The sequence below is a fragment of the Geospiza fortis genome, unplaced genomic scaffold (assembly GCF_000277835.1).
Source record: "Geospiza fortis unplaced genomic scaffold, GeoFor_1.0 scaffold34, whole genome shotgun sequence".
Classification (NCBI taxonomy): Eukaryota; Metazoa; Chordata; class Aves; order Passeriformes; family Thraupidae; genus Geospiza; species Geospiza fortis.
Window position 1 is genome coordinate 666379 of NW_005054474.1, and position 16744 is coordinate 683122.

Genomic DNA, 16744 nt, shown 5'->3' on the forward strand with positions numbered 1-16744 from the left:
GGTTTGGGGTCAGGGTGGATGAGGTTTTTCCCTCCTATTGCAAATACACACCTGGATTTGGCTATGGTGACCACTCTGCTCCACAAGCCAAAGACAGGACACCTTAAAAGTGAAGGGGCTTTTTGCTCTTCAGTGCCTCTCCCAATCTGTGTGACATTTATTTTTTTGTGGTTTGATTTGGAAGGATCTTTAAAGATCATCTCATTCCAACCCCCATGGGCAGGGCCACCTTCCTCTGGACCAGTTTCCCTCAAAGCTCCCTCCAGCCTGCTTCCAGGGATGGGGCAATGCATTCTCTCTCCTGTAAGGACACTGCCATCTTCCTGATGTCCCTGTTGGCCTCCTAAGGTTTCGGAAAGGGCTGCAGGCACAAAGATGAGCACAGAGGGAAGGATCCACATCTCCCATCCCATCCAGCCCTCCTTAAAGCAGGCTGAGGAGGTACCCAACTCTGCAATTCCACTGGTTTGGGGGATTGCCTCCTTGATTTTCTCTTAGTTTTTGACTTACTTGTCACTTCCTTTGCCCCCAATGACGTAGACAAGGTCCTTATGTGATACCACTGCGTGGCCATAGACTGAGTAGGGAAGGGGATCAGCCTCACCCCACTTGAAGGACCTGGAAAAGATGGGAAAGAAAAAGATGGAGTCAGAAGAAGATGGGAAGCAAAAGGGTTTGTAGCTTGCTGGATGACACCTAGAGTACATGGCATTTCCCAGGCCTAGAGGTGAGCACAGGGTTGGACTCAGTCTCAGAAACACAAGGTCTGCAATGGGGCAGGCTCAGAAAATAAATGTCTAATGATCCTAAAAATAATAATAGTGATCCTAAAGAAGGGTGACAGTAAAATAAGCAGATTATTTATGCTAATAACCATTATTTTCTTGAGGTCTTCAGGTAGGGATAAGGAGCAATAATGACCCCTTCAACCTCCTTTTCTCCAAGCTGAGCCACTCAAGTTCTTTCAGCTGCTCCTGGTGCTCCAGACCCTTCCTCAGCTCCATTCCCTTCTTGGGGCTCACTCCAGCCCCTCAGTGTCCTTCTTGTCATGAAAGGCCCAAAACTGGATGCAGGATTTGAGGTGCAGCCTCACAGTGCCCAGCACAAAGGAATAAACATTTCCCTGGTCCTGCTGATCCATCCAGGATGGATGAATACAATCCACTGGCCCTCTTGGCCACCTGGGCACACAGCTGGTTCATGTTCAGCCATGTTCAATCAGAATAATAACCAAATAAAACCAGAGATAGAGTGGTGCTGATCACATCTCTACCAGGTTCAAACTGATACTCAAACCACCTCCAAGCACTGAGTGGGGGCAGACAAATCCTTTCCCAGAGTCTGCAGGGGCAGATAAATGCCCTGCTCTGTGGGAATGGAACTGGTTTCAAATCTCTGCCTGTAAAACAGACTTGGAAGCACATACATCTAAATATAGACCAAGCAAAGGCTTGTTGGTGCCTGCTGCTCTGTCTCTTTGGGGCAGAGAGCAGCAGGCTTTGGAAGTTTCTGTCTCCTGAGAGAAGAACAGGATGGTGCCTTTTAATAAAGCTCATGAGCTAGCATGGGTCAGAGCCCATTGTCCAAAACTAATTGGATATTAAGCCTGATATCAATCAGGATGAGCCATTCTGTGATACATCTGAAAATTTTAAAAACAAGCTTTTCTGTTCAAACCTCTTTTTGGTGAGACCACAGTGAACGCCACTGATCCTTTAATCAATGGGCAAGAGCAGGAGATTTAGCAGAAGAAAAAAACACCTCTGTACATGTCTCACGTGAACATCCACTAATATCAATCCCCGAAAACAAAATATGCCCATAAATGCTTCCCTCTCCAGGAGGCTCAATAAAGGGAGCAGCTGGAAGGAGACAGCTCAGAGCCCCAGGGCACAGCCTGAGGACAGTCCCAGCATCCTCATACAGAGTCCAAGCCCTTCTCCCAAACCTTTTAACCCATGGCAGCTGCTCCATTTCCCCTCCACCCCACACTCTCAGGGGACACTCACAGGCGGTCGTAGCACAGCACTGAATCCAAGGTCTTCTCTCCCTCCTTCAGCTCCTTCCCTCCAACCACAAAAATGGAGTTTTCAGCCTCCCCCAGCCCGAAGAGGCAGCGAGGGGAGGGCAGGGGGGGCATCCCCAGCCAGTCTGCATCCAGGTGGTCGTACTGGAAAGGAACATAAGGTCATTAGTGTGTGTCCATTTGATCAGCAAAAATCAGGGCCCGGAGGTGGAGGACAAAGTGTGTTCCCATGTGCAGCTTGGTCACCCCAGCAGCAATGCTCCTGTGGCTGTGCCTTTGTCAGCTGGAGCAGGATGGGAGATCTGAGAGCAAACCCAAGGCACAATTTGTATGGTAGACCTTTTATGACAAGGCATTAGAGCAGAGGTGGGTGTGCAGCAACATTTTCTGCTCTATTCATCAAAGCCTGGACCTTATAGAATCACATTAAAGTTGGGAAATGCCTCTGAGATCACTGGGTCCAACCTTTGACCAGCCACCTCCTTATCAATTCCATGGCACTGAGTGCCACATCAAGTCATTTCTTGAACACCTCCAGGGATGGTGACTCCACCACTTCCCTAGACAGCCCATCTCAATGCCTGAACACCTTTTCAGTAAAAAAATTCTCCAGGATGTCCAACCTGAACCTCCCTTGGTGCAGCCTGAGGCCCTGTCCTCTCATCCTGTCCCTGGTTGCCTGGGAGAAGAGGCCAACCCTACCTGGCTCCAGCCTCCTTTCAGGGAGCTGTGGAGTGATAAACTCTCTCCTAAGTCTCCTCTTCTAACCTGGAAAAATCTTGGTCATCTTTGGGTGAAAAACTTCTTGCCGTGCTTATGATGGATTGTTCCTGGGACTGGAGGAATGGAAGCATTTCAATCCCAGAAATTTTCCTGAGCCTTTTCACGCACAGAACACCTCACACACAGCATTTCATCCTGGCATTTTCCATCTCTGCCAGGTAACAGGGTGCTGCCAGCAATGTTGGCTGCACAGATGAAGTGTGCCAGAGCAAGCTTCTGGATCAGATCACCAAATCCTTGCACATCCGTAGATCAAGGCATTGCCTCAACTCCCACCCAGAAAAAAACAAACAAAAAAACCAACCAACCAAACAAACAAACAAAAAAAACCAACACAAAAACCAAAACGAAAAACAAAAAAAACAAAAACAAAAACCAAAAAAAATCTTAGACTGGAGACTCTGAGCACTGTGGCTTAACGGGAATTGGGAAAAAAATATTTTATCTTGATAGAGGAAGGAGGGATGTCTTGCAGCCAATTTTGTGGGACTGCAGGATGAAGCTGTGACGCAGCACAGCCTGGAGCATTGTTTGCCATGGGCTCAGGCCAAGGAGCTCCATTTTGATGGGTTGGCTCCGAAGACTCGCCCTCGGCTGGGTGCCTGTGGTTTTTGTCTCTTTGTAAGCTGTGGTCCACACATATGTTATTTATAGTGCAACCCTGAGCAGCCCAGTCATCGTGGTAGCATGGTAGTTCCTGCTTCTTGATGGATTCAGCATTGTTTTCGAGTCATAAATCTCGCAAGTGACAAAGAAAGGATACCCTTTCCCATCTGAAATGTCAATGGAATCATTTTGTGCCTGCCAAATTCTGCAAGGCCCCTGGGATTTATCAGCATTTTTATATTTTAGTGCCTGTCCTTAAATCTAAATTATCCCTGACCTAATGCACCTGGCTCCAGCAGGGGGAATGTGAAATTTGGAGGGATAGAAAGAGTCAGAAGGTGTAGGGAGCTGTGGCACAGTGGCTTGTCATAGAGCTGCGTGTCTAAATGTGTCATTTCAGCTGAAAAAAAAGGGCTCAAAACCTCTCTTGCTCATACAGCAACTGTGAGCTACATAATGACACTGATGTAATAAATTAAACATTTGCAAACTGATGGCACTCTCCAGTCCCAGGGCTTGTCTGATTCTCCCAAGCACGAGTGATATGGTGATGTGTCAAGAGACCCTTTTGGGAAAGAGCTGAAACTAGCCCCACAATGCTCAGGGCATTTGCCACTGAATTAGTGGCAAGCTGGGAGCTGAACAGAGAAACCTTGCTGTTTGCAGCTTAGAACCACAAAGTACTTTGGGGGAAGGACTACCAAAGGTTTTTCATCCAACCCACGTGTTCAAAGGGGCACAGGTTTGGACCTAGAGCTGTTTCTGAGGGCTTTTTGCAGTCAAGTATTAAATGTTTCCAAGGATGCTGCCACACCCCTGGAAGTGTTCAAGGCCAAGTTGGATGGGGCTCTGAGCAGCCTGGTCTGGTGGGAGGTGTTCCTGCTCACGGCAGGGGTTTGGAGCTAGGAGATCTTCAAGGTCCCTCTCAAGATTCCATAGAATGACTTCCCAGGTCATTCTATGATTCTGTGACCTCTCTGGACCCTGCTCCTCCTCTGCTGGGAAGACTGATCCTTAGGCACAGGTTTGGCTGAATGCATCGCCCTGCTCTTCACAGGTGACTGATGGGGCTGCCCACACCTCTGTCATCATGGACTGCCCAGTGTGACAGGCTGTGTCTCAAACAGGACACCCCCAGCACTTCCTCAGCCTTCCCACTCCCTCCTGCTCTATAGGGCCGGGGTTTCTTCCTCCTGGATTCTCATTCCCTGGGCTTCACCTGGCCTGCACAACTCCCTGCACCTTTCCAGGTGAGGACAAGCCTGGTCCCTGCAAGATGTGCAGCCCCACTGATGAGGGCAATGAGTCAAGGCAGGGACCAGGGCTCTGTGTCTCAGCTTGGCAGCCACCCTTGTTTTATCCTTTCTGCCTGGAGATGTTATTGTTTTTCCCAGAAGATGTGAGCCTGAGACACGTTATTGTTTCTTCCCAGAAGATTTGAGCCATGGAGGGGAACAAAAAAGGAATTTCTGGGTATGGGAGGAAGAATAGAGGATTTAATGGATTCCTTGGGGTCGGGAGGAAGGTCAGGAGCCTTGTGTTGGCTGTCTACAGGGAAAGAAATCTGGGCTGCAGCCCAGGCTGGGGCTCAGATTGCCTGCACAGCTCAATCCAGGCACAGTTGGGTCACTGCTGAGTTAGAACAGCCACTTTCCCTGGGGGATATCCCCAAAGACAACTCATGGTCGTTTCCCCCTCTCAGGATGGAAATGGCTGAGACAGAGACTCTGAGCTGGCCCAAGCCCATCTCCAGGGGCAGGAGCAGCACTGGGAATGGGGCAGTGTTGGGAGGCAGGGACATGCCCTGTGTCCTTGGGGTGTTTGCTCTGTGGCTGCAGCTGCTGCTGCTCCTTTTTCAGCACCTGGCAGCGTCACCCTTGGGTTTTCCTGGGGTTCATAACCAGGGAAAGCAGGAGATGCAAGGTCTGATGCCACGAACCTCCCAGTTTGTGAACGCTGTGGCAGCCAGGGCTGGGCCAAATTCACTGTTTTAAACAATCCTCTCCTCAGGATTTGGATCAGAAAGGCTCATTCCTATTTCCTACTCCTTCAAACCTTCCTCACTACCACAACCACCCCTCAGTGGCATCATCCTTAAAAATAAAGGGAGAAGAATCTCCAGGAAAGCAACCCAGATCATTCTCCTTCATTTACAACTTTCACTCTAACACCACATGATAACAAAAATTTGGGAGTTAAAGCTTGGTGATGTTCCCAAGTGGTCAAAGAAACAAAAGAAAGACAAAGGCAGTACCTGTAGGAAGTAGGAGCTCATGGGATCCTCTTTGTTGTCCTCGTTGTAGTACAGTCCTCCAACAATGAAGATCTGATTCTCTTTGGTCACCAGACTGACATGGTTCTTCGGGATTTGAGTAGACAGGGAGGCAAAATAGCACTCGTTGGCATTGGGGTCATAGGCCACTGCTCCACTGTCGCTCACCATGAAAATCAGGTCCTGGAGGAACATCCCAAAGCGCATGGTGTCATTCAAGATCCCAGGGAGAGCATCCTCCTCCGTATCCTCCCCTTCATCCACTGCTCCATTGACAACATCCTCCTTTGCTTGATTTTCACTGCTCTTCTTCACTTTCTTCTTCTTCACCACAGTGAACTTGCCTTTCTGGGCGTCCTTCACCATCTGCAGCTTCTTGAGCAGCTCGGGGCTGGCCTTGACCAGGGCGTGCTTCTCCACGTGCTCCCTGATGAAGTCGCTGGGCATGAGGCGGAAGCGGACGCTCTCGAAGATGACAGGCAGGGCCTTCTGCCGGCTCTCGCGCTCCTTGGCCCCCACCCACTTCATCACCACCTCGAAGACGCTCTCCTCCTTCTCCACGTTGAGGGAGTCGCTGGAGATGATGGCAATCAGCTCGTCGGGGGAGAGCTGGTAGAACTCCTCGTCCCGGGAGACCAGCGCGAAGCGGTCGCAGATGAAATCGCGGGCGGCCACGGCCAGCCGGGCGCAGTCCAGCATCAATCCCAGCCGGAAGATGGCCAGGCAGTTGCTGAGGCAGAGCCTCTTCTGCAGGAAGGACACGCACACGGTGAAGATGGAGGGGATCTGGAACATGTTGGCCACGGAGAAGATGTCCTGCACGTTCTGCTCGGTGATCTCCAGCTCGGAGGTGTAGATGTAGTGCAGGATCTTGCCCATGACGTCCGGGTCGACATCTTCCAAGCTGACCTCCCTCTTCTTGCTCTCTTCCATGTCTGAGAGGAACATGGCCCGGAAATAGGGGCTGCAGGCTGCCAGCACCAGCCGGTGGCAGGGAAACTCCTTCCCTTTCACTTTCAAAACACAGTCCAGAAACTTATTGTGGTCCAACATGTCTTTGAGTCCGTCCTGGAGAAGAGTTTGCTGGTAGAGACGCAATTCTTCCACTTGATCAAGAGGCAAACCCATGGTGGTGAAAAACTGCTTGTTCTTTGCCCCAATCCTTCTTTTATGGATAAATATTGGTGGCTGTACCTAAACCTGAGTAAAGAAAGCAGAGCTCACAGCCTCACGGGCTTCCAGACCGCTGGCACACCGGGAACGTGAAATGCTCGCTACAGTCCCAGCTGTCTGTGCACTTCAGCTTCCAGCTTTATATATAGACACAGCCCTGCGGGGCTTAAGGAATCCATAGTGCAGCATGTGTAAGCCGATCACCCTTTAATATGACACATTGGACAAGGAGGGAGGGAGGGGGGCCGGGGGAACAGCTGTAATTCCAGCCCCAGGAATTCAGGAAGGGTCTGGCAGCTCGTGAGTCACCGTGGGGAGAGCAGCAGGTTTGGCTGCTGTGACACCACGGGGGACACGTGGGCTTGGGAAGAGGACTCTAGGTGAATCTAACAGCCCAATTTGCTGTTTGGGTCATGGGTGGCAAGGCTGGGGCTTCCTCCTGATGATGCTCTGAAAATGCTGGACCTTTAGCTGTGCTGAAAATAGGCCATGAAGTCAAAGCTGGAAGGATGGATGTGCTAAGGGAAGGTCTTGTGTGGGCTTTGTGGCATCCCCAGCTCCAGCCAGCTCCCACCCAGGCCTGCTTTGCTGCACAGGTTTGTCCTTTATCCTCCTCTAGAGTCACTTTTCAGGGGTGGGAAATGGAGGTAGAGGTGTTTATTTACAGCCCTGTGTGGGATACGAGATCTGGGCTGGAAGTTCCTTTAAAACCCTCACTAAAGCAGGGATTTGAGGACTGTGGGAGAGGAATGGCTCTTTTCCCCTGCAGTAGGTGGTGGAGTCACCATCCCTGGAGGTGTTAAGGAAAGACTGGACGCAGCACTCAGGGCCATGGTCCGGTTCAACCACAGGTTGGAGTCAACCCCAGAGCTCTTTTCCAGCCTCACTGATTCTGTGGCTCTGTCAGACATGTACATGGGCCCCAGCGGCACAGTCTGTGGGCACCTGGGCACCAATAAATCCACATCCTGGGGACAGAGAGAGTGTCTGAGGCAGAACAGAAATAAAGGAAATGCAATGGTGGGCTTAAACTCACAGATTAAGGCATCTAAACCCAAATACCTTCTAGTAAACTGAGGGTCTCCTGCTCAGGCCTTCTGGTTCATCCTTCCCCTCTGGATGAAGTCTAGAGGCACAGCAGGACAGCCTGCCTGGCCTGGAGATGATGCTCCAGGGTGGCTGAGCTCTCCAGCAACCTTTGTGTCCTGCTTGCCTACCCATGGATGTCTAGGAAGTCCCCTGGGCCCTGAAATGGCCAGTCCAGGTCCAGCTATTCCCACAGAGCTCACAAAGAAGCAAATTAGTTTTGACAGACATGGGCGAGCAGAGTAGCTCTAATTATTTATACCCATAGTAAAACTTGCACATGAATCTGTTTTATCTCTTGCTGTGGACCCTCTGGGCTGTCTGACACTCAGTGATGGCACAGATTTAATTAACGATTTAATTAAGCCTATGAAAAAATATTAGCCATTATTCTTGGTGTGTTTAAAGCCACACAACCCCTTAGCCTGGCAGGGATGTAAAATTTATAAAAATTGCCATGATGGTCATCTCTAGAAGAGGGAGAGAGCTGTACCAGTATGATACTGGTGTGGTTCCAGCAGCATCTGGGAGGTACCAACAGAGCAGGGAAATAATCACAAGCTGTTTTCAGGGCTCACATCATGAGCTCTCCTGTGCTGCTCATCTGTGCCAGGACTGAGCTCCGAGTGCTGATCTTTGAACCGGGTTGAACTTCAGGAATTTTTGCTCCCTGACATCTGGGGCTGGACACCCCCTCCCTCCCCTCTCTGCCCCCTCTGCATCAGCTCTGTGCCATCCCAGGTTTAATCCTGTGTTGTTGTGCCACCAGCTGGGATTTCCCCCGCCTCCCTCTGCCTTTAATCTCCTCTGAGCCCTGCCTTGTTTTCCTTTTCGTTGTGCTGCCAGCTGAGTTTTGCTTCCTTATCCCCCACCCCATGGGGTGCCACTGCTAAAATTCAGCTGCAGCCCTTCCCAGAGGAGCTCTGGCACCTGCTGGGTCTCTGGCATCTCCCAGGTTGGTGGCTCACCAGGGAAAGGGCCCTGGGCTGGTCCCAAACCTGCCCTGGGGACTCCCAGGGCTTCAGTGGCTTTGCCTGGAGCAGCTCCAAGGCTTGGGGAAGCAGCCCTGGTTTTCCAAGAGCCTGGGTGCACTGTCCCCCAGGTCTGACAGGGCCACAGCCAGGGATTTCCAATCACCAGGGACTCCCACAGTCATTAAATGTGTCCCCAGGTGGGCAACAGTCCCCAGGACATGGGAGGGGGTGGAGGTCCTGGTTTCATCTGGGAGAGTGAATTTTCTGTCACAGACATCTTTTAGGAAAAATCCTTTCCTTAGGATTTTTCCTCCTGAGAAGCTGAGAGGCCTCAGGAACAAAATGTAAACATTGATTGCCTGTTGCTGTGGAATGCAACAGGTGGATCTGTGATTGGTCTCATGTGGTTGTTTCTAATTAATGGCCAATCACAGTCAGCTGGCTCGGACTCTCTGTCCGAGACAGAAGCTTTTGTTATCATTCCTTTCTATTCTATTTTTAGCTAGCCTTCTGATGAAATCCTTTCTTCTATTCTTTTAGTATAGTTTTAATATAATATATATCATAAAATAATAAATCAGCCTTCTGAAACATGGAGTCAGATCCTCATCTCTTCCCTCATCCTTGGACCCCTTTGAACACCGTCACAATTTTCCTCCTGCAGTGCTGTGTTTTTCCTAATTTAGGATGAGGATAATGTTGATAACTCACCAATATTTTGGCTCCTGCTGTCGTTCTCACCCTGAGTCAAGGATTTTCCACCTCTCACAGTCTGCCAGGGAGGAGCTGCACCAAAAGCTGGGAAGCAGCGTGGCCAGGAGAGCTGACTTGAGCTGGCCAGAGGGATATTCCATACCATAGAACATCATTTCCAGGATATAAACTGTGGAAATTACCTAGAAAGGAGCCAATTTGCTGTTTGGGGACAGGCTGGGCATCAGCCAGTGGGCGATGAGCAATTGTTTTGCCTCATTGTTCCTCTTGGGTTCTGTTGCTCTTTCTCCTCTCCTTGTCATTATTATAATTATCATCATTACGTTTTGTTTCAAATGTTAAACTGTTCTTATCTCAACAGATTTACCTGTTTACCTTTTATTTCTGATTTCTCCTCCTTATGGGGTGAGGGGGAGTGAGTGAGTGAGTGAGTGAGTGAGAAACTGTGTGGGATTAAACCACAATGGCGAGGATGCACAGCTACATCCTAAAGGGATGCAGTGCTGCAGGATCACCCCCACCCCATACAAAATGTTACAACAAAAAGGATGGATGAAGGAATTTCAGCCATGTCAGGCTGAACAAGAAAGTGTCCAGTGTAGGGCTGTTAAGTAAAATGTAGGGATTTGTAATTACAATAAAAAATTGCTTGTCTTGGCTTCTCGATGGAGTTTTATGAAGGGGCAGGCAATAATCAGAGCAGATGAGTGGATAAATCCCATCCTACAGAGACATTCAGTGAGACTGAGAGTGTCCTGTGCAAGGCTGAGCTGGTTGAGACAGCACCAGGGGGCTCAAACCTCCTGGGCTTGTGAGAGGAGCAAAAACTGAAGGGAAAACTCCTGGAAAAGGAGGGCAAAGCCCAAACTCTCCCATGAACTGTCTCTAACAGATCAGTGACTGGGCTGGTGTCTAAGATTAGCTCCTTCTGGCAGCTTCAGCAGATGCAGCTGCTGGGTAAATATAGCCTCTTAGTGAATGGGCTATTTTCTCTGCTGAAGTATCCCAGTCAGGAGGGCAGTGCAGAGTCACTGGGCTTTGCCATGTGAGTCACCCACTTGGACGCTGGGAGGTGACTCTGCCCTCCCAGGCAGCCACAGACCCGAGCTGAGCCACCACAGGGGCAGAGCCCTTGGTGACAGCGCCTCAGGGAGGTGCCACCTGTGCAAGGACACTCCTGCAGAGGGCAGGAGATGAATCCAACCCTGCAGGAAGCACACGGTGGCTGAGCTGGTTTGATGGAAGAAGTAAATCTGAAATAATGGAGATGCCAAGAAGCACCCATGAAAAGTCCAGCAGTGACAAAAAGGGAAGTGACAAGATGCCACCAAGGCACAATGCCTGCCCCTTACTCCCAGCATTGTTGGTCAGGCTCCCAAAAGTAAAACCAACCTGGCTTCTAACCCAAAACCCACATGGGTGAAGTGTGCTGGCCACAGGCTCAAGATATGTACAAAAGAAGAGTCAAATTAAAGGTGAATATGAATCCAGCTGCGGCCCAAACTCCAGTCTGGTGATGACACCCAATAGCAGAGTCAAAATAAAGGTGAATATGAATCCAGCTGCAGCCCAAACTCCAGTCTGGTGATGACAAATGGGTTTGTGCTGAAGTCACAAATGTCTTGTGTCACTTTTTTGGGGGGCAGGACCTGCAAACAGATCCTTGTCCTCTCACTCTCTGGTGCTTGGGCGTTTCCAGGGGTGTCACCTGCAGCCAGCAGCATTAACAGGGATGAGCAGCAGGTGCCAGAGTTATCCAGCATTTATTGGCTACATAAATAAGAGACATTTACCAGGGACTCCACAAATTGCTTTGGCAGAGCTGAAATCTGGCTAGGAACCCATCCTGCTTCCCCCATGGGGATGCACCAAGGTCTCGACCCCACTGCAGAGGGGTGTGGGTCCTGCCCCCAGACAGACAGAACTCAGACATAAGGCCACTGAAGAGTTACACTAAAGTGCAAGAGAGCTATTTCTGTGTCACAAACCCACCTTTTCCCCAAGGCACTGTGTTTCACACACTCCCAAAGTCTAATTCTCCAAGGAGGCTCCCATGGGCTTTCCCTCCACCACCCAGCCCCAATCCCTGATCTTCCCCTGGGCTTTTTCTCCTTTGATTGTGTTCATCTGTGTGCTCAGTGGGCTGTGCACTCCAAAGGCAGCTGAGGAAAGGGGTGGAGGTGAGCATGGGGTGGCTACAGCACCTTCTGTCCCTCAGCCATGGGCAGGAATGTGAGCTTAGACCTTTATCTGTGGCATGTAAAAAAAACTGAGGTGGGGTTTGGCTTGAGTCCCAGGACACGTGTCACAGCAGGGTGGTCACATCAGTCTCAGATCCAGCAGTGCAGAGCCCTAAAACCTCCAGCCATGGGGCCTGGAGAGTCTCTTCTGGGAGACAAGGGCTGAGGGGGAACCCAGTGCTCGTGCACCAAGGGAAGCAGGGGGTGAAATCTCTGAGCCTGCACACTGTCAGAGGGCCAGGAAAACAATGGGGATGGCTCTGGCGTGGAAAAAATATCCTGGGAGCTGCCTCAGCATTCTGCCATGCCTGGGGAGACTGTGAAACACCCGCTGTGCCTGATGGAAATTCTTCCCTGCAGCAAGGGGGTGACCTGTGCCTTCCAGGTGACTCCTACGTGGATGAGCTACAGCAGTCCGATTGTCAGGAGGGCATGGAGAGCCCTGAACAGTGCCTGGCCTGGCAGCAGTGGCTGGAAGGGAGATGAAGCTTCAGGACAAGCCTCCCCTACTCCAGCTTGGCCTTGTCCCCCTTCTCCTCCTGCTGGATGGCCAGGATGCGCTCGCGCTCCTTGATCAGCTGCACGCCGCAGTAGGTGATGAACCAGATGGACAAGGTGCTCTCGGGGAAACCTAGGGCAGGGAGGGAGAGCTGGTCAGCCAGCTGTGCTGGCCTAACCAGGCCAGTTCTTCACCCCAGCACAGCTGCCTCTCAGGTGGGTTTGGGAGGTCACACAAGATCACAGTGGCCAGTGACGTTTTTTGTCATCGATCCAACCCTGCAGCTTCACCAAGAGGGAAATCCTCAGGGTTGGATTTTAGGTGAAGCTGAACCCACCAAGGCACAGTGGACTGCAGTGGGGACATGTTGAAGGAGTTTCAAGCCCCTCTTACCCCCCAAAATCCTTCTGCTTCCCAAATTCAGAAGTCATGGTTGACTTTCTGCCCATTGAACCTGCCCATGTCCATCGTTGCTCAACTCTGTGACCTTCTGGAAGCTTTGGGCCCCACTGATGCTGAGGATCAACCCCAGCCTTGTCCTGCCTCATTTCCTCTGCTCCAGGAGACACCCTGCATCACCCCAAAGGTGACAGGTACAAATCCTCATCCTGCAGTCTGTACATTTCTAATCAGTGGGTTGTGGTGCTGTTTTGAAGTCTTCTTGTCCTGCACTTAGTGGGGACACAGTGTCCGCCCAGGAAAATACATATTTTTGTCACCTACGTCAGTGCCAGAGCCCTCCCTCCTGTTCAGAAAGGTCTGACAGTGTTTGCAATCACAGACCTGGTCTCCACAGCAGAGGGGTGGATCCAGGGTTTGTTCCTGCTAAAACAGGAGCTGCGCAATGAATAATGCAACCAGCAAAAGCCAGCGAGCTCAGCGGGCAGGCACTCCTGGCACAGCGAGTGTGACATTATCCATCCCCATCCCAGAGAGGGCTCCTCAGGGCTATTTATACCCTGGGCAGCTCAAGAAGTCTTCAAAACAGAGCCACAATGCACTGATCAGAAATGTACTGTTCTGGATTGCAAGGCAAGATGTATTCTATGACCATCTGTAGGGCAGCTGTCTTTTGTCAAGTGGGCAGTTTGCCGTATCTCTTCCACAATCACACCTCCCTCGGGAGGGGACATCTGCTGATAACAGCTGTTGAATGTCCCTGCATGGCTGATAAGAACTACAGCATCCCATTGGGAGATGTGAGCCCAGAGGGAGGAGCCAAGGATTCCTGCCTGGATAGAATCTGGAGACTCTGGAACACCAGCACAGCTTCTCCACTGGTTTTCCCAGAGGAACAGCAGCTGCCTCTTCCACTGGAGCTTCAGAGGAAGAGACTGCACCTTTCTCCAGGATCCCTGCTCCAGCAGAACCCCCCCTGACACTGCAGGAGGGCTGCAGCCACAATTCCAATGGGACTGCTGCCAGCACCCTGACCCACAGGGTGTCAGGTTGGGTTCTGACTCTGCCAGTGTTGTTCTAGTGGACTGCATTGTTTATTTTATCCTTTTATTGTCTTCCCTATTAAAGAACTGTTATTCCTGCTCTCATATTTTTGCCTGAGAGCCCCTTAATTTAAAATTTATAGCAATTCGGAGGGGGGGGGGAGGGTTTACATTCTCCATTTCAGGGGAGGCTCCTGCCTTCCTTAGCAGACACCTGGCTTTCCAAACCGAGACATGCAGGATGAGGATTTGTACCTGTCACCTTTGGGATGCTGCAGGATGCCTGCTGGAGCAGAGGCAATGAGGCAGGAGGGGTCAGTCCCTTTTGCAGGCAGGGACTGAGCCCTGCTTGATGAGATGAACGTGACCCCTGCAGTGCTCCAGGGAGGCTGAACCAGGCTCAGGCTGTGCCAGGAGCTGTACAAGCACACCTGGCAGGCTGCTGGTACCCCAGAACACTCAGGGGGCTAAGAAACACCTTTTTGCATGAGAATTAAGGATATTTGGAGCAGCCACCTCACAAACCAGTGGCCGGGGCAGTTTGGACCCAGAAGGATCCAAGATCCCAGTGCTCAGCTCCCACAGCAGCTCAGACAGGGCTGTCTCAGCACCTTACCCATCACGAGGAGTCTCTTGGTCACCAGCAGAGCAAACTCCAGGCTGTTGAGGGCCAGGATGTTGTAGAGGACGATGGCCCAGAAGTTCACAGCCCCAAAAGCTGCCCTGATCCGCCGAGACATGGCCCCTGACAGCTTGGCCTGTGGAGGGGAGAGGAGCAGAGGGAAAAGGGTCTCTAAGGAAAAGGAGGTGAATGGGGCAACCCCAGCTGGGATCCCAGAGAGGAGGCAAAAATCAGAGCAGCTTTCAGTGCCTCTGGAATGAAGAAATGAAAGGACAAGGAAAGGACAAAACTGCTCTGCTGCTTTAGGGACTCTGGGCTGGGTCCCATGGGTAGGGGCAAGATGTTAGACACAGTTTCATGGTAATTTTAGAATCACAGACACATGGAAGGGTTTGGGTTGGAAGGGATCTTAAGGATCATCCATTCCACCCCCTGTCTTGGGCAGGGACACCTTCCACTGTCCCAGGGTGATCCAAGTCCCATCCAGCCTGGCCTTGGACACTGCCAGGGATCCACGGGCAGCCACAGCTTCTCTGGGCACCTGTGCCAGGGCTTCACCATCCTCACAGGGAAGAATTCCTTCCTGTGATCCCATCCAACCCTGCCCTCTGTCAGTTTAAATCCATTTCTCCTTGTCCTGTCCCTCCACATCCTTGTCACAAGTCCTCCTCCAGCTCTCTCAGATCCTCTTTAAAATGAAATGGTTCTCCACCTCTTGCCACTCCTCAAGGCAGAAGAATCTGTTGTATCCCCGGATTATTATTAGCCCTACATGCAAATCACTCCTGGCTCCTGATAAAAATAGTTTCCTAGGAATTAAAGAGAAAAAAATAAAAGCTCAAAAGCCAATGACAGCAGCAGAGTGGAATTGTCAGTGGCACATAATCTCCAGGATCAGCTGCTGTGAGTGGAGCAGGGATGGGGTTTAGAGCAGCCTTCAAAGAGCCCCCAGGCTACTTAGAGCTGGGAATTGTGGTGCTGCAGGGAAGGGGATTTCACTGCCTCGAGAGCCTTAATCTGATTAGGAGTTCAACCAGGAGAGCAAACGGGAGGATTCTCTCCACGGTTTGTATTCAAAATACATCTTTAACTAATTTAGGACCTCTGGGATTTGAATTGGGAAAAAGAAATGAGGAACCTGTGATAATTTATTTGGAAGGAATTTGAGGTGGGATTTTTTAATTGTGGTTTGTTGTTTTTTTATTTTATTTTTTAATATGTGGTTTATATTTTATATATTTATTTGTATTATATTTTTATATTTTAATGAAAGGAATACATTTTTTGGAAGGAATTTGAGATGGGATTTTTGAGTTGTTTTTGATGATGAGGTTTATTTTTCTATCTCCTACATGGGCAGGAAGGGTGAGTTTGGCTCACATCTTCACTGCATGGCTCAGAAGGTCTCAAGACTCTTAGTTACAAGACCTTTAAAGCATTTATTGACCAATAAAACACTGCTCACAAGGATATTTATGTTTTTGACCCAATCTTTAAATATTTTGTCTTATGGACTCATGCTGCAGTGTGAGCTTTCTTAGCCAGTCTTGTTATGGCACACAAACCCACAGTGCTGCATTCTAAACTCCTTGTTTACCTCTGGAATGTATTTTTTTTCCTATATCTAAACTCTGAAACTCTAAACTTTCCTTTACTTAGTTTAAGGTATATAATTATATATAAATTAGAAATTATATTTAATGATAAAATAAAACATATATAATATATATGATTATACATTAATTTATAGTATTTTGTTTTAAGTTTTTGTTTATTTTTGGTAGTTATTTTACTTTTTTATATTTTTTGTTTTAGTATTTAAGGTTGGAAGCTTTTTTAAATGTTTTAGATAAAATCTTGTATTTAATTCTAAGCTTGGGTTTACAGGTCTAAAGTTCTGAGAGTTTCTTGCATTTTGGATTCCAACAGGAACATAATTGTTTTCAGCATGGAAGTTTTAAAGATCTTTTTTCCAATATGTCCCTGAGACACCTTGGTCCCAAACAAAGACAGGGCACGAATTATTAAAATTATTACTAAATTATTATTATTTAAAAATAATTTGTTCTAGCATCCAAACACTTGATTTCAAAAGAAATCACATCAATGCCACTGAGAATGCCAAGATGCTCTGTGGAATAAGAAGAACAAATTCATCCCATAAGGAAATATATAAACATTTCCCCCTAGGGTCTGGATATTCCCCACAGAATATTCCCCATATGCATAGACCTATTCCCAAGGACAGATACTGACAGATATCTCATATTTTGTGTCTTTCTGTGGCACTTTGATGCCTCATTGGAG

The 16744-nt window shown here is 49.3% G+C and overlaps 2 protein-coding genes across 2 annotated transcripts in view; both read right to left on the bottom strand.

Annotated features, from left to right (window-relative positions):
* The window catches only part of KLHL40 (kelch like family member 40), an 11180-nt gene extending 4201 nt beyond the window's left edge, over window positions 1-6979 (bottom strand). The window contains exons 1-3 of the mRNA XM_005428194.2: window positions 5670-6979; window positions 2010-2170; window positions 511-618 (exon numbers count right to left, since the gene is read on the bottom strand). Coding sequence (XP_005428251.1) covers window positions 511-618; window positions 2010-2170; window positions 5670-6815 — 1415 coding nt within the window. The 5' untranslated portion in view covers window positions 6816-6979. The remainder of the gene's footprint in view (window positions 1-510; window positions 619-2009; window positions 2171-5669) is intronic.
* A 4399-nt stretch (window positions 6980-11378) lies between these two features.
* HHATL (hedgehog acyltransferase like) overlaps window positions 11379-16744 on the bottom strand; it is an 18183-nt gene continuing 12817 nt past the window's right edge. The window contains exons 10-11 of the mRNA XM_005428195.3: window positions 14432-14573; window positions 11379-12505 (exon numbers count right to left, since the gene is read on the bottom strand). Of these exons, the coding sequence (XP_005428252.1) occupies window positions 12381-12505; window positions 14432-14573 (267 nt within the window). The 3' untranslated portion in view covers window positions 11379-12380. The remainder of the gene's footprint in view (window positions 12506-14431; window positions 14574-16744) is intronic.